Raw genomic sequence first — 23220 nt, forward strand, 5'->3', positions numbered from 1 at the left:
TCGAATTGTATGTTCCTTTTCATGGCATAGAAGGCCCTTCTTGCCTTGTCTCTCGGGCTCGTTCACAGCTTTGTGGGAGTTACCTGTGGCGCTGATGTTTAGGCCGAGAGTATGTATAGTTTTTTTGTGTGCTCCAAGGCAACGGTGTCTAGATGGAATTTGTATATGTGGTCCTGTCAACTAGACCTTTTTTGGAACACCATTATTTTTGTCTTACTGAGATTTACTGTCAGGGCCCAGGTCTGACAGAATCTTTGCAGAAGATCTAGGTTCCCTCTCTGGCCTCTGTAGCGGAATTAGCATGGCATTTGCACGTGTTTGTGTGTGTGTGTGTGCGTGTGTGTGTGTGTGTGTGTGTGATCCTAGATTGAGGGTGTGTGTGTGTAACAGCTGAAGACAGTCTGAGCATCAGAGACTTGACATTTAGAGACCGGAGGAGATGAGATGTTGCAGAGACAGAGTTCACCACCTAACATCATCACCAGCACCCTTCTGAGATAATGATGTCATCCCTGGCATTTAGACTAAGAATATCGAGTGAGATTAGACTCATAATCATTGCAAATTATACAACATAACTGTTCTATACATTTACAATAATCTAATCTCACTCCATAGAAGAACTTCCTACTCTGCTCTATGAATATAGCGGTACTATACTGTAGCCAGGTAACACCAACATCCACTGCGGTATTAGACGGATTGGGATAGAGGAAGAGCTTAAACCGCGAGCTACGACTCCTACTTTCACTTCACCCATAGACATTTATTCTTGCCCCCCTGGACAAATCTTGTATAATGACGCTTCACTTCATCAGTGACACAAGCTGTGGGGTTAGAACATACACAGAGGTGTGGATGTCCATTGATGTTCCACACAGGTGTGGGCACAGGCACACGGACGTGCGCACACACTTACTGTACAGTGTCAATTGTATTTTGTGTGTGTGTGTGTGTTGTCCCTGGGCCCAGCAAGGGCTCTGGCATCAAGTCTTAAATCCTCACATTTCTAAGCCAGCAAGATGGTGGAGACGGGAGGGAGGGAAAGGGAGACAGTCAAGGTGGTAGGGATGGATGGGGTGTGGAGAATGGAGGGATGGTGGCAGGGATGAGGAGAGGGGGGCTAGGGGCTGTTAGAGGACCACCTGGTGAGACCAGATAAATGTAGAAAATATGACATGATAGCAGAAAATTGGTTGTGTGAGACAGAGAGGGGGGATGTATGTGTTTATATATAATAGGAGAAGCCACTGGAGAGATTCTCTTGAGTCTGATGGCCTTGAGATAGAAGCTGTTTTTTAGTCTCTCGGTCCCAGCTTTGATGCACCTATACTGACCTTGGCTTCTAGATGGTAGTGGGGTGAACATGTTGTGGCTTGTGTGGTTGATGTCCTTGATTATCTTTTTGGCCTTCCTGTGACATCGAGTGCTGTAGGTGTCCTAGAGGGCAGCTGGTTTGCCCCCGGTAATGCTTTGGTAAGACCGCACCACCCTCTGGAGAGCCTTGCGGTTGTGTGCAGTGCAGTTGCCTTATCAGGTGGTCTTACAGCCCGACAGGATGCTCTCAATTGTGTATCTGTAAAGGTTTGTGAGGGTTTTAGGTGACAAGCCAAATTTCTTCAGCCTCCTGAGTTTGAGGAGGCGCTGTTGCGTTCATGGAACATTTCAGTTTGTCCTTGATATGTACGCCAAGGAACTTAAAATGTTCCACCTTCTCCACTGCTATCCCATCAATGTGGATAGGGGGGTGCTCCCTCTGCTGTTTCCTGATCATTTCCTTAGTTTTGTTGACATTGAGTGAGAGGTTGTTTTCCTGACACCACACTCCGAGTGCCCACACCTCCTCCTTGTAGGCTGTCTCGTCGTTGTTGGTAATCAAGCCTACTAGTGTTGTGTTGTCTGCAAACTTGATGAGTTGGAGGCGTGCATGGCCATGCAGTCGTGGGTGACCAGGCAGTACAGGAGGTGGCTGAGCACGCAACCTTGTGTATCCCCAGTGTTGAGGATCAGTGAAGTGGAGTTGTTTCCTAACTTCAGCACCTGGAGGCGGCCTGTCAGAAAGTCCAGGACCCATTTGTAAAGGGCAGAGTTCAGACCCAGGGCCTCAAGCTTAATGATGAGCTTGGAGGGTACTATGGTGTTGAATGCTGACCTGTAGTCAATGAACAGCATTCTTACATAGCTATTCCTCTTGTCCAGATGGGATAGGGCAGTGTGCAGTGCGATGGCGATTGCATGATCTGTGGACCTATTGGGGCGGTATGCAAATTGAAGTGGGTGTAGGGTGGCAGGTAAGGTGGAGGTGATATGATCCTGGACTAGTCTCTCAAGGCACTTCATGATGACAGAAGTGAGTGCTACGGGGCGATAGTCATTTACTTCAGTTACCTTTGCTTTCTTAGGTACAGGAACAATGGTGGCCATCTTGAAGCATGTGGGAACAGCAGACTGGGATAGGGAGAGATTGAATATGTCAAATAACACACCAGCCAGCTGATCTGTGCTTGCTCTGAGGACGAGGCTAGGATGCCGTCTGGGCCGGCAGCCTTGCGAGAGTTAACACGTTTAAATGTCTTACTCACTTCGGCCACGGAGAAGGGGAGGGAGGGCCCGCAGTCCTTGGTAGTGGCACACGTCGATCGCACTGTATTATCCTCAAAGAGGGCAAAAAAGGTGTTTTGTTTATTTGGAAGCAAGATGTTGGTTTCCGTGACGTGGCTAGTTTTCTTTTTGTAGTCCATGATTGTCTGTAGACCCTGCCACATATGTCTCATGTCTGAGCCGTGAATTGCGACTCCACTTTGTCCCTGTACTGACATCTTGCTTGTTTGAATGCCTTTCGGAGGGAATAACTACACTGTTTGTATTCGTCCATATTCCCAGTCACCTTTCCATGGTTAAATGCGGTGGTTCGTGCTTTCAGTTTTGCGCGAATGCTGCCATCGATCCACAGTTTCTGGTTAGTGTAGGTTTTAATAGTTACCGTGTGTACAACATCTCCAATGCACTTCCTTATAAACTCACTCACAAAATCAGCGTAAATCGATATTATTCTCTGAGGCTGTGTTACGGCTTTCTTCCGTCGAAGGAGAGTCGGACCAAAATGCAGCGTGGTTAGTTCGATACATGTTTAATGAAAACGAATACGAACAATACAAAAACAACAAACGGAAAATGTGAAAACCTATACAGCCTGTCAGGTGACAACTAACACAGAGACAGGAACAATCACCCACAAACACACAGTGAAACCCAGGCTACCTAAATATGGTTCCCAATCAGAGACAACGAGAATCACCTGACTCTGATTGAGAACCGCCTCAGGCAGCCATAGACTATGCTAGACACCCCTACTAGCCACAATCCCAAAACCTACGAAAAAAAAACCATACATAAACACAACACAAAATAAACCCATATCACACCCTGGCCTGACCAAATAATTATAGAAAACACAAAATACTAAGACCAGGGCGTGACAGAACCCCCCCCCCCCAAGGTGCGGACTCCCGGCCGCACACTAAAACCCATAGGGGAGGGTCCGGGTGGGCGTCTGTCCACGGTGGCGGCTCCGGCTCGGGACGTGGACCCCACTCCAACCAAGTCTTAGTCCCCCTGTAACGCGTCCTTTGATTGGCGACCCTCGCCGCCGACCTTGGCCTAATAACCCTCACCAAGGACCCCACTGGACTGAGGGGCAGCTCGGGACTGAGGTGGAAGCTCGGGACTGAGGGGTAGCTCGGGACTGAGGGGTAGCTCGGGACTGAGGGGTAGCTCGGGACTGAGGGGTAGCTCGGGACTGAGGGGAAGCTCAGCACTGAGGGGAATCTCAGCACTGAGAGGATGCCTAGTACCGAGAGGAAGCCCAGTACTGAGAGGAAACTCGGGCAGGTAGTAGGATCCGGCAGATCCTGGCTGACTGGCGGATCTGGAAGAGTCTGGCTGACTGGCAGATCTGGAAGAGTCTGGCTGACTGGCAGATCTGGAAGAGTCTGGTTGACTGGCAGAACTGGAAGAGTCTGGCTGACGGATCTGGCTGCTCCATGTAGACTGGCAGCTCTGGCTGCTCCATGCAGACTGACAGCTCTGGCTGCTCCATGCAGACTGACATCTCTGGCTGGTCCATGCAGACTGACAGCTCTGGCTGCTCCATGCAGACTGACAGCTCAGGCTGCTCCATACAGGCTGGCAGCTCTGGCTGCGCTCAACAGGCAGGAGACTCCAGCAGCGCTGTAGAGGAGGAAGGCTCTGGCTGCGCTGAACAGGCGAGGCACACTGAAGGCCTGGTGTGTGGTGCTGGCACTGGGTAGAGGACATGCACAGGAAGCCTGGTGCGGGGAGCTGCCACCGGAGGACTGGTGTGTGGAGGTGGCACTGGATAGACCGGACCGTGCAGGCGCACTGGAGCTCTTGAGCACCGAGCCTGCCCAACCTTACCTGGCTCGATGCCCACTCTAGCCCGGCCAATACGAAGAGCTGGTATGTACCGCACCGGGCTATGCACCCGCACTGGAGACACCGTGCGCTCCACAGCATAACATGGTGCCTGCCCGGTCTCTTTAGCCCCCGGTAAGCACAGGAAGTTAGCGCAGGTCTCTTACCTGGCGTAGCCATACTCCCTGTGAGCCCCCGCCCACCCCCAATACATTTTTGGGGCTGACTCTCGGGCTTCCATCCGCGTCGCCGTGCTGCCTCTTCATACCAGCGCCTCCCCGATTTCACCGCCTCCAGTTCTTCTTTGGGGCGTCGATATTCACCAGGCTGTGCCCAGGGTCCCTTTCCGTCCAATATTTCCTCCCAAGTCCAGAAGTCCTTCGATCGCTGCTCCTCACGATAAACAGGGGGAGTTGGCTCAGGTCTGAACCCTGACTCTGCCACACTCTCCCTGAGACCCCCCCAATAAATTTTTGGGGCTGACTTTCGGGTTTCCTTGCCAACCGTGTTCCCTCGTATCGTCGGCTCCTATCTCCGGCTGCCTCTGCTCTCCTAAGTGCCTCCACCTGTTCCCATGGGAGGCGATCTCTTCCAGCCAGTATCTCCTCCCAAGTGTAACAACCTTTGTCATCCAAAACGTCTTCCCATGTCCATTCCTCCTTTCGCTGTTTCTGCTGTCGCTGCCTGTCACCACGCTGCTTGGTCCGTGTGTGGTGGGTGATTCTGTTACGGCTTTCTTCCGTCGAAGGAGAGTCGGACCAAAATGCAGCATGGTTAGTTCGATACATGTTTAATGAAAACGAATACGAACAATACAAAAACAACAAACGGAAAATGTGAAAACCTATACAGCCTGTCTGGTGACAACTAACACAGAGACAGGAACAATCACCCACAAACACACAGTGAAACCCAGGCTACCTAAATATGGTTCCCAATCAGAGACAACGAGAATCACCTGACTCTGATTGAGAACCGCCTCAGGCAGCCATAGACTATGCTAGACACCCCTACTAGCCACAAACCCAAAACCTACGAAAAAAAACCCATACATAAACACAACACAAAATAAACCCATGTCACACCCTGGCCTGACCAGATAATTATAGAAAACACAAAATACTAAGACCAGGGCGTGACAGGCTGCCCGGAACATTTCCCAGTGAAAATAATTTTGAAGCGTGGATTCCGATTGGTCAGACGAGCGTTGAATAGTTCTCGTCACGGGTACATCCTGTTTGAGTTTCTGCCTATAGGACAATAGGACCAAAATGGAGTTGTGGTCAGATTTGCCAAAGGGAGGGCATCGCGGAAGTTAGAGTAGCAATGATCTGGTGTATTGCCTGCACCAGTGCTACAATTTAAATGCTGATAGAATTTCGGTAGCCTTGTTCTCAAATTTGATTTGTTAAAATCCCCAGCTACAATAAATGCAGCCTCTATGGTTTGCATAGAGTCCAGTAAAGTTCCTTGAGGGCCCTTGTTGTACCGGCTTGAGAGGGGATATACACAGCTGTGACAATAACCAACGAGAATTCTCTTGGCAGATAATATGTTCGACATTTGATTGTGAAGAATTCTAGATCAGGTGAACAAAAGAACTTGAGTTCCTGTATATTGTTTACAATTACACAATGAGTCGTTAATCGTGAAGCATACACCCCCGCCCTTCTTCTTCCCAGAGAGATGTTTATTTCTGTTGGCACAACACATAAAGATTCCATGTGGCTGTACCAACCCCGACAACATATCCCTTCTGTGAAACAGAGAATGTTGCCCTAATTTCATCTACCTTGTTATCTAGAGACTGGACATTGGCAATTAATGTACTTGGAAGCGGTGGGTGGTGTGCACGCCTACGAAGTCTGACCAGGAGGCCGCTCGGTCTACCACTTCTGTGGCGACGTTGTTTTGGGTCGGCCTCTGAAATCAGATCCAAAGCCCTGGGTGGTGGTGCGAACAAAGGATCCGCTTCGGGAAAGTCGTCTTCCTGTTCGTAATGTTGGTAAATTGACTTCGCTCTGATATCCAATAGTTCTTCGCGGCTGTATGTAATAACACTCAAGATTTTCTGGGCTGACAATGTAAGAAACAATACATGAAAAAAAAAAAAAAGTACTGCATAGTTTCCTAAGGACTTGAAGCGAGGCGACCATCTCTGCCGGTGTCATCACTGCTCTCAACGAGTGGCTGATTTAGTTAATGGTGTCCATACTCGGTTAATTGTGTTGACACTACTGAGTGCTTTTTTTGTGTGTGTGTGTGTGTGTTTGTGTTTGCGTACGTGTGTGACTGTTTATATGCATTTATAGCTTAGTGGGTCTGTATCGTGTGTGTGCGCGCATGCTTGTGCGTGTGTTTATGTCTGAGCCCTTGAGAGAGATGGCGCTGGTGGAGGGGGTTACCGGGTGAGGAGGCTAAAGGGAAAAAGGGGGATGAAATTAAAGAATACAGAGCCGTCTGTCCGCCACAGAAGAAAGCATCTGCCATTTCTTGATGAATCACAGCTGACCTTAATCTGCTTACCCTGACATCACCAAGACAGCACCATCACTTCCCCTCTCTCTCTTTCTCTCTCTCTCTCTTCCTCAATTCAATTCAATTCAAGGGATTTATTGGAATGGGAAACATATGTTTACGTTGCCAAAGCAAATGAAATAGATAATAAACAAAAGTGAAATAAACAACCAAAAATTCACAATAAACACAAAGGTTCCAAAGGACTAGAGACATTTTAGATGTCATATTATAGCATTTAAAATGTCTCTATTCCTTCGGAACTCTCCCTCCCTCCCTCCCCTTTCCCTATCTCTCTCTCTTGTGCTATCTCGCAATCTTTCTCTATCTCTCTGAACGCCTCCCCCCCTCCTTTTCTCATTTTTTCTCTCTCTCTCTGTATGATTATGCTATAATGTATTGTGTGTGATGTAGTCATCATCATTGCGGCTGGGAACAGGGGAGACGCTCAAGCTAGCCCGTCACCTCCAGAACTCTCATATGAGAATGAATGGCCTTCATATGCTCTCTCCCCAGCCCTGGCTAGTTATCATTTACACACCACGAGGAGACCTTGGAGTTACAGAGTGCAGACTAACTAACTATGAGTCTTTTTTATTTCATATACGGTATTTGCATAGAATCACTTTGATTGGAAACCAGATGGAAACATACCAGTCAAACCGTAATAAAGAATCCAAAGCTTTCAACGAGGGATTCCTATCAGTGATTGTTTAACATGACACTATGTCGTGACAATCATATGGTGGTCTTCTATCTGAATGAGTGTTGCGTGACTGCATCAAATACCCACTATTCCCAATGTCTTCCTGGAACATCCTCCAGCCAACTCACATCACGCCAACACAGCATGACTCGGATTGCAGTCCTCAGCTCGTCGCCTCATTCAAAACTAAACACCCTATCCTCTCTCTCTCTACTCTTACAGTAGGCTGTCCTCTCAAAGCTCATTGGAGAAGGAGGTCCAGGGGAGGGACCTTGGATCCTCTCCTCCAATGTGCTTTGATACAAATTGAGGAAAAAAGGACTGGGGAAGCAAGGATTTGACAGTTAGTTATGTTTTCGGACTCAGCCCTTGTTATCACAGCAACAGATGGTGGTTTGATTTCTGAGCGGATGTTCCAATTGACTTCCCTCTCCATGGCCCTCAGCTCCGTATCGCATTTCAATTAACGTGGGATTTGGAAGAGCTTCAAACGAGCGTCTCCCCAATCAATCCTGATAACTCATTAAGAATGCTCAAGCCCACGCAGAGCTAGGCCATTGATTTGTCAGGAGAGGCTGGATGGTGTGATTATTGGATGGGTCCGTGTGTGTGCGCGCCCTATGTGTGTTGTGTGTGTTTGCCCCTGAGTAACTTTCAGAGGATGCAGGGAGATGAATGTCGGTCAGTTTGGCCTTCCTCTGACATCTTTGTGTGAGCGAGAGAGTGGGATAGCCAGTAGAATGATCTGGTCATTGACACTGTGTTGACCGAGGAGCAGCCTGTTTGATTCAATGATGTGTGTTGTTGAGGATCTGTGAAAGTGTCATTGACTCACCTTGAACCCACACACTCTTCAACATATGACCTTAGTCTTTGTCCATCACACTGTAGAATACTTCTCTGAAGAGCAGGGCCATTGACACCACATCTCCATTATTCTGTAAATCAGGAGGAAGGCTTTCATCCATATTTTCTCTCTTCCCACATAAGTAATTGATACTACATCGTTAGTAGTCCTCAGGGCCCACTAATGAACACATTACTGGTCCTCAGTGTAACTTTAATCTCTAGAGATCACTAGTTTTATTACAGGGCTGTCTGTAAATATCCTCTGACCACATACTTACACACACACACACACACACAAACAAACACACACACACGCACACGCAAGCACACACACACACACACACACACACACACACACACACACACACACACAAACACACACGCACACACACACACACACACACACACACACACACACACACACACACACACACACACACACACACTCAAGCACACATGCACGAAGACACACAAACACACACACTGATACTGCAGCAGACACACAGCTGTTCAGGATCAGTCCCTCTGTGGAGATGGTGAATGGGTGGGTGAGCAGATCTTCGCTCAGGGGCTCTCACAGCACCATCAATCAATATACAAACTCTATACAGTTCTCTCAGTTATTGTGTGTGTGTGTGTGTGTGTGTGTGTGTGTGTGTGTGTGTGTGTGTGTGTGTGTGCGTGCGCACATGCACATTTCATGCGTAGGGAGTTGGTGGGCTGTGTTAGGGAGATTACAGACTTCCTGTGTAAGAATTTCCCATTGATCCCAGTGCTCAGAACACTGCTAGTGGTAGAGAGGAAGAGCCTACACATTACCAATCAATTAACATATGTGAGACACTGATTGCAGTGTGTGCGTGTGTGTGTGTGTGCGTGTGTGTGCGTGTGTGCGCGTGTGCACGTGCGTGTGCACGTGCGTGTGAGAGAGAGAGAGAGTTTTGTGTAGATCTGCATTATGCCTACCGTTATGCAAAACTAGACACAGATATGCAAAACCATTCACACTGCACTCTCGTACACATCTATCTAATTGTTTAGATGCGTATGAGAGTGCATTGTGAATGGTTTTGCATATCTGTGTCTAGTTTTGCATGTGGATTTTTTTCTTAATGACTTTGTGTTGGTGACAATGAACATGTGTTAATCCCTCAGAGTTAATGCATAGAGACAGTAGCTAAATCCATGAGATAAGTGAGATCATTGGTGGTAATGGAAGTGACTGTAAAAACAGCAGTGCTTTATTAAAACATTATTACCAGGGATTTGACTAGTATCTTTGAATGGGATCAAGTAGCCTATGCCGACCTGGCAGAATGATATCATGATGAGGTGCATCAATCCAGTGGGCATTTTGTTTTGAAAGCTTTGCAATTACATGAGTGCTACAGAAACATCGCTAACCAACGGTCTCTTGCTGGTTCCACCTGCATTAAAGGGTAACTACACCCCAAAATCTACATTTCTTACATTTTTTTCCAGACCTCAAAAGTGGTCTCCTGGTGCAGTTTGAGCATTGTTGTGGACTTAGATCCTCCAAATATATATATATATATATATATATATATATATATATATATATATATATATATGTGTATAAAATGATGACTCTCTCATGCTGTCTCTGATTCTTAGATGATTCTGTTTTCACTGAATACTAACAGTCTGTTCGACTAATGATAGAGAGAGAGGGGAAAGAGAGGGACAAGGGATTGAGGGAATAGGGAAAGAAAGAGGGAAGGATGCAGCGAGAGGGGAAGAGAGAACATCTGCACTCCTTCAGCTCCTCTAAAGAAATGGGTATGACGCATGACACACAAACACACACACACACACATACACACTCACACACACACACACTCTCATACTCCTCACAGGGGGATGCCACTTGCGCCTTTGACGCGCTCCGTCTCGTTAGCACTGATTAGCCCAATCATGTACTACATTCATCCACAGCCAACTACACTACCCACAATTCCCTCTGGAATCCACAGGCCGTCTCAACCAATCAGAGCCTGAGATGCTGGGACTGGGACTAGGCCTACTATAGTCCACCAATCACATCTTATCAGCCTGAGTGGCACATTATTTTATAACAACTGATTATAATGGTGAGAGACATGGTACCGACAGACATGGAAGCTCTGCTCCTCTGCAACTTTGCAGTATTTAGTTTTTTTGTGTGTTATTTCTTACATTATTAGCCCAGAATGTTTTTAGTGTTATTACATACAGGCAGAAATAACTTTTGGATATCAGAGAGGCGGTAACTCACCAGCATTACGACCAGGAATACGACTTTCCCCAATTGGATCCTTTGTTCATACCCCCCAGGGAAATTGAACTTATCCCAGAGGCTGCTCCTAGATGCCACCGGCGGAGAAGAGGTATTCGGAGTGGACTTCTAGTCCGACTCGAGCGGCGTGCACACCAACCACCGCTTCCAAGTATATTACTCGCTAATGTTCAGTCTCTGGACAATAAAGTAAGGTGAGGATCTCCTTCCAGAGAGACGTCATGGCTATCTCGAGATATACTGTCCCCGTCCATACAGCCATCTGGGTTCTCAGTACATTGCACAGACAGGCGTAAAGAACTCTCCGGTAAGAAGAAAGACGGTGGTGTATGTTTCATGATTAACTACTCATGGTGTGATCGTGTTAAAATACAGAAACGCAAGTCCTTTTGTTCAACCGACCTAGAATACCTCACAGTAAAATGTTGACCGTACTATACCTCCCAGGAGAATTCTCGTCAGTTTTAGTCACAGCCGTGTATATTCCCCCTCAAGCCTATACCACGATAGCCCTGAAGGAACGACACTGGACTTTATGCAACTGGAAACCACATATCCTGAGGCCGCATTTATTGTAGCTGGGGATTTGAACAAAGCAAATTTGAGGAAAACGTTACCGAAGTTCTATCAATCGCAATTCAACGGCTCAGACATGAGACGTATGTGGCAGGGTCTAATGACAATCACGGATTATAAATAGAAAACCAACCATGTCGCGGACATTGCTCGTCCAAATATTTATATATTCTTAATATATTCACAAACATTTCGCTACACCCTCAATAACATCTGCTAAACACGTGTATGTGTCCAATAAAATTGGATTAGATTTTTATTTGTAAGTATGAGGTCAATCAAAGTCGATTTCGTAGGGTCCTTTAAGTTTGGACGAGTAGGCTTTGTAATCAGCTGTGTCAAATAGATTAGTACAAAAATCCTTTAAACAGTCAGCATCCTGCGTCAACACCTCTGGGGTAGTAAAAAGGGCATTTAAATCAGTGACGTCGTTCTTGGCGGAGGGTGGATGATAGATTCCTATAACTGGTATTGTTGAGTTTGAGCCCAACTGAAGACTCAATTCAAATTGTTTAGGACTGGAGGTAGCCTTTAACAGAGACACAGAAAGATGATTATTTGTGTAAATAGGAACACTACCACCGTTGACTTTCCTATCAGCCCTAAACACATTGTAACCATCCATGGCAACCTCTGAGTCCAGGATTTTATCAGTTAACCAGGTTTTAGATTTAAAAAATATGTATCACGGTCTGCCTTAGAGGCCCAGATCTTGACATTATCTATTTTAGGTTATAAACTACGAATGTACAGATGTAATAATGTCAAACATTTTCTGCATTTAAAATCACACAGAGTTTCAATGCGTCAGATTACTTTTGCGATTTCAGCACAACAGTAGAGTCAAAGATTGGAATATACCTAGTAGGAAAAGAAAACAAAGTAGGAATTGTAAGGACCAACGCTGGAGCCGAGAAGCAGGTACGGGGAGTTGACATTTAATTAGAAATAGACAGAACAAGACAGGAGCAGCATCAGCACACGGGTACACAAGGTCAAATGACAATTAATGCAGCAGCGGGGAATAGAGATGGGGAACTGACAAATATAGAGGAGGTAATAAACAGGTGATTGAGTCCAGGTGAGGTCCAATAATACGCTGATGCGCGTGACGGGGAAAGGCAGGTGTGCGTACTGATGGTGGCAGGAGTGCGTAATGCTGGGGAGCCTGGCACCTTCGCGCTCCAGGGAGGGAGAGTGGGAGCAGGCGTGACAGGAATTAGCAATTACATTTCTCCGGTTAGCACCATTAGGCATGTCACCACTTTCAGATACGACATGTGGAACTCTCACAATGACCAAAGAGGAGATGGTAAAAACGGACTTACATGTAATGCTAATATTGTCCTCACATCAATTTAGTTGACCAAGAACCTTTCCAATGTTTGATGACAATAGCCAGTAGCCATTTTCACCTAGGTGAATTCTGTCTTCCACAAAGTAGCCAGGCCTATTCCAGGAGTCAAAATTGTCAACGAAGGACATGCATTAACCACTGCTGAAGAGACTAGAGATGGCTAGAACTCACAGAACTCACACGCATAACTCACACAGAACTCACACGCATAATATCATGAGACCCAATATGCAACACAACTGTTTTCAGAGCAGGAATCTGTTTGTTGGTGGTGGGCATGACTTCTGATAAATCCAATACCCTAGCTCCAGCAAAACAAAGTGTACGTGTATTTCGGACTTCCACCAATCTAACTACGGAGCTTCCGATTATAGTGGTTGATGGCTGTTTCCCATTTTGAGCCGGAGCCCTCAGCCCATCCCTAGCCCCACCAGGAGCTCCTCTAACTTACCCCCCCCCCCCCCCACAAATGACAGGAATATCAGAGCCCCCCGTAGACCCCGGTGAAGCTCGTCCTAATATTTATATATTTCTTAATTCCATTCTTTTACCTTTAGATTTGTGTGTATTGTTATAAATTGTTAGATTCTACTGCACTGTTGGAACTGGGAACACAAGCATTTTGTTACATCTGCTAAATATGTGTATGTGACCAATAACATTTGATTTGATCGGATATGAATGGTAGAAGCTTCTTACTGCACAATAAATCTTCTTGTGGGAGTTAGTCTTGGTACTGAACAGTGAAAATACATGATCATTTTCATCAGATGTTACACTATACTGTACACACGCACCATGGTGTATGAAATATACCACGGCTGGTTTTATTCAAAGACACCATTATGTATGACACACACACACATTCTCTCAGGAGCCTACAGGAGCAGCTGTGGACCTGACAAGTTGTCTCACCTAATTTCTCTAAGGTCTGTTGTGTGACCGTCTCTTCCCCCATCGCCCCACTCCTCAACACTTTATTACTACACATTAACACACCATATGTGGAATAATTGAGCGTAATAAATTGCGTTGTCTGTCTCCATCTCTATGATAGGGTAGGGGGTGGGCGGGGGTTGTTTACCTTGTACATGGGTGAGTGTGTCACTGATCCAAGGAGATGGCAGGGTGGATGATGGGGGAAGGGACGAGGGCTTATTTGATATGACAGCAAAGGAATAGGATTCATCTCCATGCTTCTCTCCCCTTCACTACTCCATTCCGCCCTTTCATGCTCTTATCTCCGGATCCGCATTCCCTTTGTTTTCCATAATTGACTTGACAGGAGTGTTCAGAACCATACCAACCCCGCATATAATTTGGACAATTACAGTTCACGTGTTTGTTTATTAGCAATTTCAAACCCACTGTGCTGGATTTATAAATTATATTTATAATTCTCTCACGTTTTAACCCCTAATCGTCCTCTATACTTCCATACAAGCCTTTTAAATCGATTTTGGAATTTTCATTTATGATCTGGGAACCGCCCTTCTCTAATGATAGCCAAGTTAATCTAGCCATTACAGCTGCAATTTGGATGATTTTTTTGTCATTGGTAGTAGTATGTCAGTTGACCTTGAGTCTGTCTGTGGGAAAAGTGGGGGGTTTGGCAGGGTGGGTTTCCCTCGGGAAATGGTCTGGATAATCAGTCCTGTTTACTGGAATCATTCAATCTGGCAACCCTGACCAAGAATAATCAACTGTGTGTGTGTGTGTGTGTGTGTGTGTGTGTGTGTGTGTGTGTGTGTGTGTGTGTGTGTGTGTGTGTGTGTGTGTGTGTGTGTGTGTGTGTGTGTGTGTGTGTGTGTGTGTGTGTGATCCTAGATTGAGGGTGTGTGTGTAACAGCTGAAGACAGTCTGAGCACCAGAGACTTGACATTTAGAGATCGGAGGAGATGAGATGTTGCAGAGACAGAGTTCACCACCTAACATCATCACCAGCACCCTTCTGAGATAATGATGTCATCCCTGGCATTTAGACTAAGAATATCGAGTGAGATTAGACTCAAAATCATTGCAAATTATACAACATAACTGTTCTATACATTTACAATCATCTAATCTCACTCCATAGAAGAACTTCCTACTCTGCTCTATGAATATAGCGGTACTATACTGTAGCCAGGTAACACCAACATCCACTGCGGTATTAGGCGTTTTTCCAGGTCCCCAGGACTTCGGGAGATGTCTTGTGCATGAAATGTGAATATCATCCACTAGGTGCAATGCGAGTGCTTGTTACCATCTAGTAGACACTCGTTAGGGCATTGTGGATTGGGATAGAGGAAGGGCTTAAACCGCGAGCTACGACTCAGAAAATTGCGGGTTAAAATTCCGTTTCAACCGTTTCAAAAACCGTGCCCCCCTGGACAAATCTTGTTGTATAATGACGCTTCACTTCATCAGTGACACAAGCTGTGGGGTTAGAACATACACAGAGGTGTGGATGTCCATTGATGTTCCACACAGGTGTGGGCACAGGAACACGGACATGCACACACACTTACTGTACAGTGTCAATTGTATTTTATGTCTGTGAGTGGGTGTGAGTGAGTGTGTGTGTGCACACGTGCTGCGTGCATACTGGTGTGGCATGGATATTCATAGATGTGTGTCTAATACATATTTTCTATGCATATATGGCTGCACATTTCTTGTGAACTTCTTCATGGTATGGAAATGCGTTCTAAATGTTGATTCCCACAGGACATGAGAGAGTGTGTGAAAGTGTGAGCTTACGTGGCTTCAGGTGTACACTATCCTCATCGCTGATGCTTGCACCTATCATTCAAATCCCTGCCGTAAACATAGCAATGTCGCTAGCACCTAGCGTTAGCAATCCGGTTGTAAACAGATAAACGTTACTAGCACCTAGCATTAGCATGCCTGTTGTTAAGGCCTTGATAGCATAGCACATCTGAGAGAGAGCCAGAGTGTGTGAAAGAGAGAAATAAGAGAATAAGAGAAAAGTTAGAGAGAGACAGACAGACAGAGAAAGGGACAGGAGGAAATTGAAAAGGAAACATTTTTATTTTGAGTGCTGCTGTAAACAAGAAACTATCGCTCAGTCCCTCGCTCTCCTTCCCTCTGTCTATCACTCTCTCTCTGAATCTCTCTCTCCCTTCCTCCTTCCTTCATTCCCTGTCTGTGAGAGAAGGCAGAGAGAAGGAAGGCAAAAAGGGGGAAGCTGGCATGGCAGAGGGCTTGGTGGGGCCAGCCACTGGCCCAAAGCTTAAAGGGTTTCATTATTTATTTCCCTCTGCTCCAAGGCTCCAGCCCCGATCCCAGTGACTGAACCTTTGAAGATTGGGGGCTTTGATGGGAATATAATTACGTTTTTGTGGTTGCTTCTGTCCCCTGTGCCTCACTTTCCTAGTTCCTAACCCTCTTCCCTCGCCTCTCGTCTTGTCTGGCTTTCACCCCTCTACCTTTTCCCCCTTTCCCTGTGGGTGTGTCAGTGCCCCTTTGTTGGTATGTGGGTAAAGTTCTGGCACACTGTCATTAGGAAAGGTAAAGTGGGTATGAAAACAGAGTACAGGATAGATCTGCTGCAAGATATCAGAGCAGGATAAACATACAACATGGGGAGGACAATGGCACACTCACATGAGGATTTCAGGACAATTAGGTACTTAAGAGAAATAGCACTTAAGGACTACATTGGGACACATCACCTTGCAGCAGCTCACAGCTGACCTATGACAGTTAGGACCCATGGGCCATTACAAGTTATAAGTTATATATCAATAACAGTCACTAATTAATCATTACCTCACATCATTCTGAACAGTCATAACCTTCTTGGTTACGCAAGAACCCCAGCTTTGAGCATTATTCAGTACTACACAAATTGGTTTAATTATTTACTAGCTAACTAAATAATAACGACAATGGTCCCTAGTAGACTGACAAGATATGATGGCTTATTACACAGAGATGGAGAAGGGGGTGGGAAAATAGACTGATAGAGGAAAAGGGACATTTATCATGGATAGATTTTAGGACTGTCCTCACATTAATCATATACCTTGCCCACGAACCGCCACTCATTTGGACTAAGAAAATAATGAATGTATTTACGTGTTGAATGCCGTTCGTTCGTCGTTTATCTCGGTCGGAACCAAGCCCTCTCGGAAAGTTGTTTCGGTTAGCCTTTCCTGTGGGCTACTTGTACATGCTCTAATTGTCAACCAGAGGTCACAATGTCCTTTTCTTTTACTCAATTTCGTGGTGACCAATTGGTAGGAGTTACAGTCTTGTCTCGTCGCTGCAGCTCCCGTACGGACTCAAGAGGCGAAGGTCGAGAGCCATGCGTCCTCCGAAACACAACCCAACCAAGCCAAACTGCTTCTTGACACAATGCACATCCAACCCGGAAGCCAGCCGCACCAATGTGTCGGAGGAAACACTGTACACCTGGCGACCTGGTCAGCGTGCACTGCGCCCGGCCCGCCACAGGAGTCGCTAGTGCACAATGAGACAAGGATATCCCTGCCGGCCAAACCCTCCCTAACCCGGACGACGCTGGACCAATTGTGTGTCGCCCCATGGGCCTTCCGGTCACGGCCAGCTGCGACAGAGCCTGGGCTCGAACCCAGAATCTCTGGTGGCACAACTAGCACTGCGATGCAGTGCCTTAGACCACTGCGCCCCCCGGGAGGCCAGATGTCCTTCTTCTTAGTTGTCTGGTCTCCAATGGGCTGTTTCCTAAGAACAGCTACTTAGCCATACCATTGATTGTCTGAGAGGGGAGTCTTCTTCTCCTCTTCCTCGGGTCAAGTCAATGTTCCAAACCACTTTACACACGCAGCTACAAACTGGCAATGACTTGGTCTAGTCTGGTGAGTTTATCTTCTTCACCTCATGTTGAGGTTAAGTTGTAACCATTTCAATGTGTGGACCATGGTCTCACGTCTTTCTGGTCTGATATGTTCATTCTTAGCCAGTCCTTATAAGCACTCTGGTCAGAAAGGACAGTTCCATCACGCTGACAAGCTCTCTGACCTCACTCAGGGCATGGCTACTTAATGTGCAAAGGACATCAAAAACCATTATCTCATTAGACAACCAAAAGAGATTCATATCTTAACAGAAATACTGTCATCATTATTCATATTAATTTCACATCAGAGTGGATGAAAACTTGACAGTTTCCTTCCTAAGTTACAGTATTTGGTTCATACAGTTTTTAATAACATCACAAAAAGACAAACATAAAAAATATGACATTAGTTTTCTACATCTACCCACTGACCATTTCCCACATTCCCCATGTAAGAATTATTGTTTCATTATCCACTTTTGGACATTAGAGTTTTGTTGGCAAAAGTCTTCTGGAGACAAAGTTATTATTTTGGTTGATACTGAAGAGCCAAGAGAGAGTTCTCTCCTGCTTAATTTACGACCGGGTGTGAGGTCTCAAAACCCCCGCCGTTCCTTCCTCCCCGCCTTTGCTGGTGGGTGAGGGTCTGGTGATTGTCAGCCATTGCCAAGCTGATCTGACCCATTGTGATTCTCACATGTAGTCATGGCAACGTATTACTGTGTGTGTATGTGTGCCACCAAATCTGCATAGAACCCAACTTTAGAATCATGCATGCACACCATGATTTCATGATAGCTAATTGGCTAATTGGCTCACTGGGTCAAGAGGCCATGGGTCATGGTGCAACAGGCAGCAATGTTTAGTCCTCTCTGTGCATCCAGATGTTCCACAAACTCTCAAGCAACTCTCATGCGTTCTGATGCCAGGCTAGTATGACCTACTGGGTGTTGAACCCTGTGCCTCCAAACATGAAGACTTTCTTAGAACCATTGAGTTAAATCCCAACTCTGGCAGCTAACACAAGTCTCCAGAGCTCAGACAAGGTTAATAATCACACAATTGTGTAGTTCACTGAACCACCTCTGCTACACTAACGTATCAGATAACCTTTGTGTGTTCCAACATCATAGCCTAATAGTGCAGGAACAGCACTAATGATCAGCCAATGAGAAGTCCAGTCAATAGGACATTCAGTACAGAATTAACACAGGGTTAGTTTGATTAGCTGGAGCAGGTATTCCCACTGATACCACTCCACTGGTTACTGATTAATGACGTTAATAACACTTATTCAATTCAATACTGATGACTTTAGGTGTTCTTTACTGACATTTGAAGAGGGATTGGACGGCACCAGTTTTGCAATATGAACATGAAATACCAGTTATTTGCCAAACCCAGCTAAATATTATAGAAATGTAGATGCAATCTCTACTGTACTGTAAATGCTAACGTGTGTAGATAATTGTGAATGCATTGTGTTTATTGTCTGTATTTATGGTTTATGGTACCTGTGTCTTTGGCTAACAAGACAGACCCTTTAATAAAGCAATTAGAGTGAGATTTATTGAGCGAAACCGTGGCCAGCTGTCCAGCTTCACCCCTCATGTTTTCACTGAGCTGGCATTTATACTGCTAGCATTCTGTAAATCCAGCTCAGCTTTCTGGACTGGAGGTGCTGTTGGTGGGGAGGGGGCACGGGGAAGGGGAGGGGGGGGGGGTGCTGTATGTGTGTCTGTGTGCATGTGTATGTCTATCCTCCTGAGGTTTGCACTTGGCATCTTGTAGGTAGATTTGGTCATTCTGCAGCTACTGCAACATACTAACATATTCATCTAACTCATGTACTGTTTAGGTCATTTAATAGTTAGCAAATGTCGATCTATGTTTATAAGCATGAAGTGTACTACGCATTGAGTTGCCATTACCCCTGTAATGTGATATCTCAAAGTAGGAGTTTTCACATTGGTTTGAATCTTGAATATTGACTTTGACAGTATCACACAAAATGGAGGCTGCCACACGACATTCATGATGATGTCAGTACGGGCTAACTGTTCATGGCACAAATGGTACACAAACAGTAGCTGTTTTGTCTGGATGTTTGGAGGCTAAAAAAAATGCAGTTGACATTTTTATTATTGGTCACTAATGTGTCTTGTCATTATGTTTTTTTTTCTTTCTGTGACTATGTAGGCGTACTGTTTGTGAAAGAACATGACACAAATGTCTGTAGTAGCTGTACAGACCACACAGTATTTGTGAGTCACATGGTGTGTGGCCAAAATAACCCAATGTTCTATGCAAGGAACATATGTACTGTACCTTTCTATCACATCAATAAACCTACCTCAAGTTTAGCCCAAGGTCCATTGGAAAATGTTACCACATTATCAGGTGGAGGTTCTGTACCTTTTTACCTTTTCCACAGTGTGAAAACATGTAGTTGAAATGTCCCCACCTATCTGCTGTGTCGTGGTGTATTACGATAGAGTAATATCAGATACCAGTGTGTGATTAATGAGTTAAATTTGCTGGTGTGTGGTTGCGTTGTGGCAGGAGCAGGACCTTAACAAGTGGTAGCCATGTCGCTGTTCCCGCGGGCCCTGGCATGGACCCAAGCTGCCAGGCTAGACATGGGCTCTGGCACTGCCAGTCAGTCTCTTATTCCCACCACGTCTCGCTGTCTCTGTCTTTATTTTTCTCCTATGTACTCTCTCCTTCCATTCCTCTATGCTCTCTCTTTGTGTCTGCACGTTCTCCTCTTCATTGTTCAGGCCCTAGCACCAAATAGTTTTTGTTGAGTGGGCTCCAATGTTAAAGATCTCATGGATAGTCAGTACTTGCATTACATCCATCTAGGAGCTATGCAGTTTAAAAACATTTTTTTAGGGCCATTAAGGTATTCCATAAGTACTTTGAATCACACACTAATATTATTCATTTCTCCTCATTTTCTCTCTTTTTTTCTCTTTCTGCAGGTGGAGCGAGAGATAGCCATTCTGAAGCTCATAGAGCACCCTCACGTTTTAAAGTTGCACGACGTCTACGAAAACAAGAAATATTTGTAAGTGTCCTTTCCAAAAACTATTTGGTTCACTGAAGCGCTGTAACAAATGTGCTTCCCTTAAACTGTTAAATTGCATATTTGGAGAAGCACCAATGCATAGCAACACGCTAGCAAACAAGCAAGGCAGGCTGAAAATCACTTGAGCAAACAAGAAATACAAGCTGAAAATCACTTGAGAAATGTATTTTCCAGGGCCATTCTAACACTGGCATGTAATGTTTCATTGGGTCTCCCTCAGTTTTAGCTGCCTATTCAGAAGCCTGTGGGTTTAATGTAGATCCATATGTTATCCTATGTATTAATCTTTCCTGTGTCCCTGCTCCAATGGCTCTGCTTAATGCACTATTCAATAATTGTTAAAGTCGCCAGCGACGACTGGTGTGGGAATTTGTTTCCCTAATATTCCGATGACACAGACGAATCGCCGACACGGACGCAAAGTGTTTGCCTCGGATACATTTTCCCACTCACAAATCATGTGTGAATGTGTTCCTAATTTAACTAGCGTTGACAGGTCCCTTAATCTGCTAATAAATCAGGAAGTGTTGTGAGTGGGAGAGAGGGGGGTTGTGAGAATGTGGAGTATCCTGCCACAGTAGGGATACCACAGTGTGTCTTCAGTGCTTTCTCACAGATCTAGCACAGTAGCTACCGCAGAAAGTACCACAAGAGTTACCACATATACTCTCACAGTAGCAACCGCTGTAGATACAACTATAGAGGAGAGGAACTTCTATGGATCGAAGACCAATGCTCCAAATGTTAGAAATACATATTAACACTTGAGGGTGCACTAAAAGCAGTGGTTTCAGGATCAACATTAATTAATGATTGGGTGTGCCCCATTAAATGACTAAAATGTCAATATAATGTAAATGTGTAGTCAGCTTGTGCCAGCTTGAGGCTAGCTGTTCCTGGCCTTTACTACAAGCAGTCCTGGATCTTGTAAACTAACTTTGTAATACCTATCCAGAGACGCATCAAATTAAATTGTATTCGTCACATGCGCCGAACACAGTGAAATGCTTACTTCCAAGCCCTTAACCAACAATGCCGTTTTAAGAAAAATAAGTGTTGAGTAAAAAATAACAAATAAATAGTTAAAGAGCAGCAGTAAAATAACAGTAGCGAGGCTGTATACAAGGGTGCAGTCAATGTGCGGGGCACAGGTTAGTCGAGCTGGTAAGAAGCCTTTTGGACCTAGACTTGGTGCTCCGGTATCGCTTGCCATGCGGTAGTGTAGCAGAGAGAACAGTCTATGACTAGGGTGGCTGGAGTCTTTGACCATTTTTAGGGCCTTCCTCTGACATCGCCTAGTATAGGTGTACTGGGCCATACGATCTACATCACTGCCTGGTCAGAGGCCGAGCAGTTGCCATACCAGGCAGTGATGCAACCAGTCAGAATGCTCTCGATGGTGCAGCTGTAATAATTTTTTGAGGATCTGAGGACCCATGCCAAATCTTTTCAGTCTCCTGAGGGGGAATAGGCTTTGTCGTGCCCTCTTCACAATTGGTGTGTTTGGACCATGATAGTTTGTTGGTGATGTGGACACCAAGGAACTTGAAGCTCTCAACCTTCTCCACTCCAGCCCCGTCGATGAGAATGGGGCATGCTGGGTCCTCCTTTTCCTGTAGTCCACAATCATCTCCTTTGTCTTGATCACATTGAAGGAGAGGTTGTTATCCTGGCACCACACGGCCAGGTCTCTGACCTCCTCTCTATAGGCTGTCTCATCGTTGTCAGTGATCAGGCCTACTGTTGTTGTTGTGTCGTCGGCAAACTTAATGACGGTATTGGAGTCGTGCCTGGACACCTACTATAGAGATATGATGTAATATATATATAATATAAAGCTCTAGTCTGTGTATCTAACGTGTGTGGTTCCCTCCCTCCCCAGGTATCTGGTGCTAGAGCACGTGTCAGGCGGAGAGCTGTTTGACTACCTGGTCAAGAAGGGAAGGTTAACGCCCAAGGAGGCCAGGAAGTTCTTCAGACAGATCATCTCAGCTCTGGATTTCTGCCACAGTCACTCCATATGGTGAGTCATTAATCAATCAATCCATCAAAATCAATCAAATGCATCAGTTTTACATCAGCAGTTATCACAGAGTGATTTTCACAGTATCCCTGCCTAGACCTGCTCCTGACACTGGACTATTGGAAAGCGGAAACATTAGCGTCTCATCAAAGGAAATGATAGTATAATGTGTATATTTTTATAGAGATTTCCTGGACAACATTCCTGGGAAATGCATAATTCCAGTCCTGTTAGACTGTCAGGTTTTCTTGTTTTCACCTCTGCTTGGTACTTGGGTAAATTATGTTTTTCTCTCTCTTTCCCTCTCCCTCACCCTTTCCTTCTCTCCCTCCTTCCCTCCTCCTCTCCACAGTCACAGAGATCTGAAGCCAGAGAACCTGTTGTTAGATGAGAAGAACAACATCAGGATAGCAGACTTTGGCATGGCGTCTCTGCAGGTCGGGGATAGTCTGCTGGAGACCAGCTGCGGGTGAGCCAACTGTGTGTGTGTGTGTGTGTGTTCTCGTGCGTGTGCGCGTGTGTGTGCGAGTGCGTAATGTATCATTC

At 45.5% G+C, this 23220-nt stretch overlaps 1 protein-coding gene across 5 annotated transcripts in view; it reads left to right on the plus strand.

The window, feature by feature from the left end:
- The window catches only part of LOC109895298 (serine/threonine-protein kinase BRSK2-like), a 173983-nt gene that overhangs the window by 100689 nt on the left and 50074 nt on the right, over positions 1–23220 (plus strand). For all 5 annotated transcript variants that reach the window (XM_031830565.1, XM_031830561.1, XM_031830562.1 and 2 more), the window contains exons 3-5: positions 20545–20630; positions 22534–22674; positions 23027–23143. In XM_031830565.1, the coding sequence (XP_031686425.1) occupies positions 20545–20630; positions 22534–22674; positions 23027–23143 (344 nt within the window). The remainder of the gene's footprint in view (positions 1–20544; positions 20631–22533; positions 22675–23026; positions 23144–23220) is intronic.

This window comes from Oncorhynchus kisutch, linkage group LG8 (genome assembly GCF_002021735.2).
Source record: "Oncorhynchus kisutch isolate 150728-3 linkage group LG8, Okis_V2, whole genome shotgun sequence".
In the NCBI taxonomy this organism is placed as follows: Eukaryota; Metazoa; Chordata; class Actinopteri; order Salmoniformes; family Salmonidae; genus Oncorhynchus; species Oncorhynchus kisutch.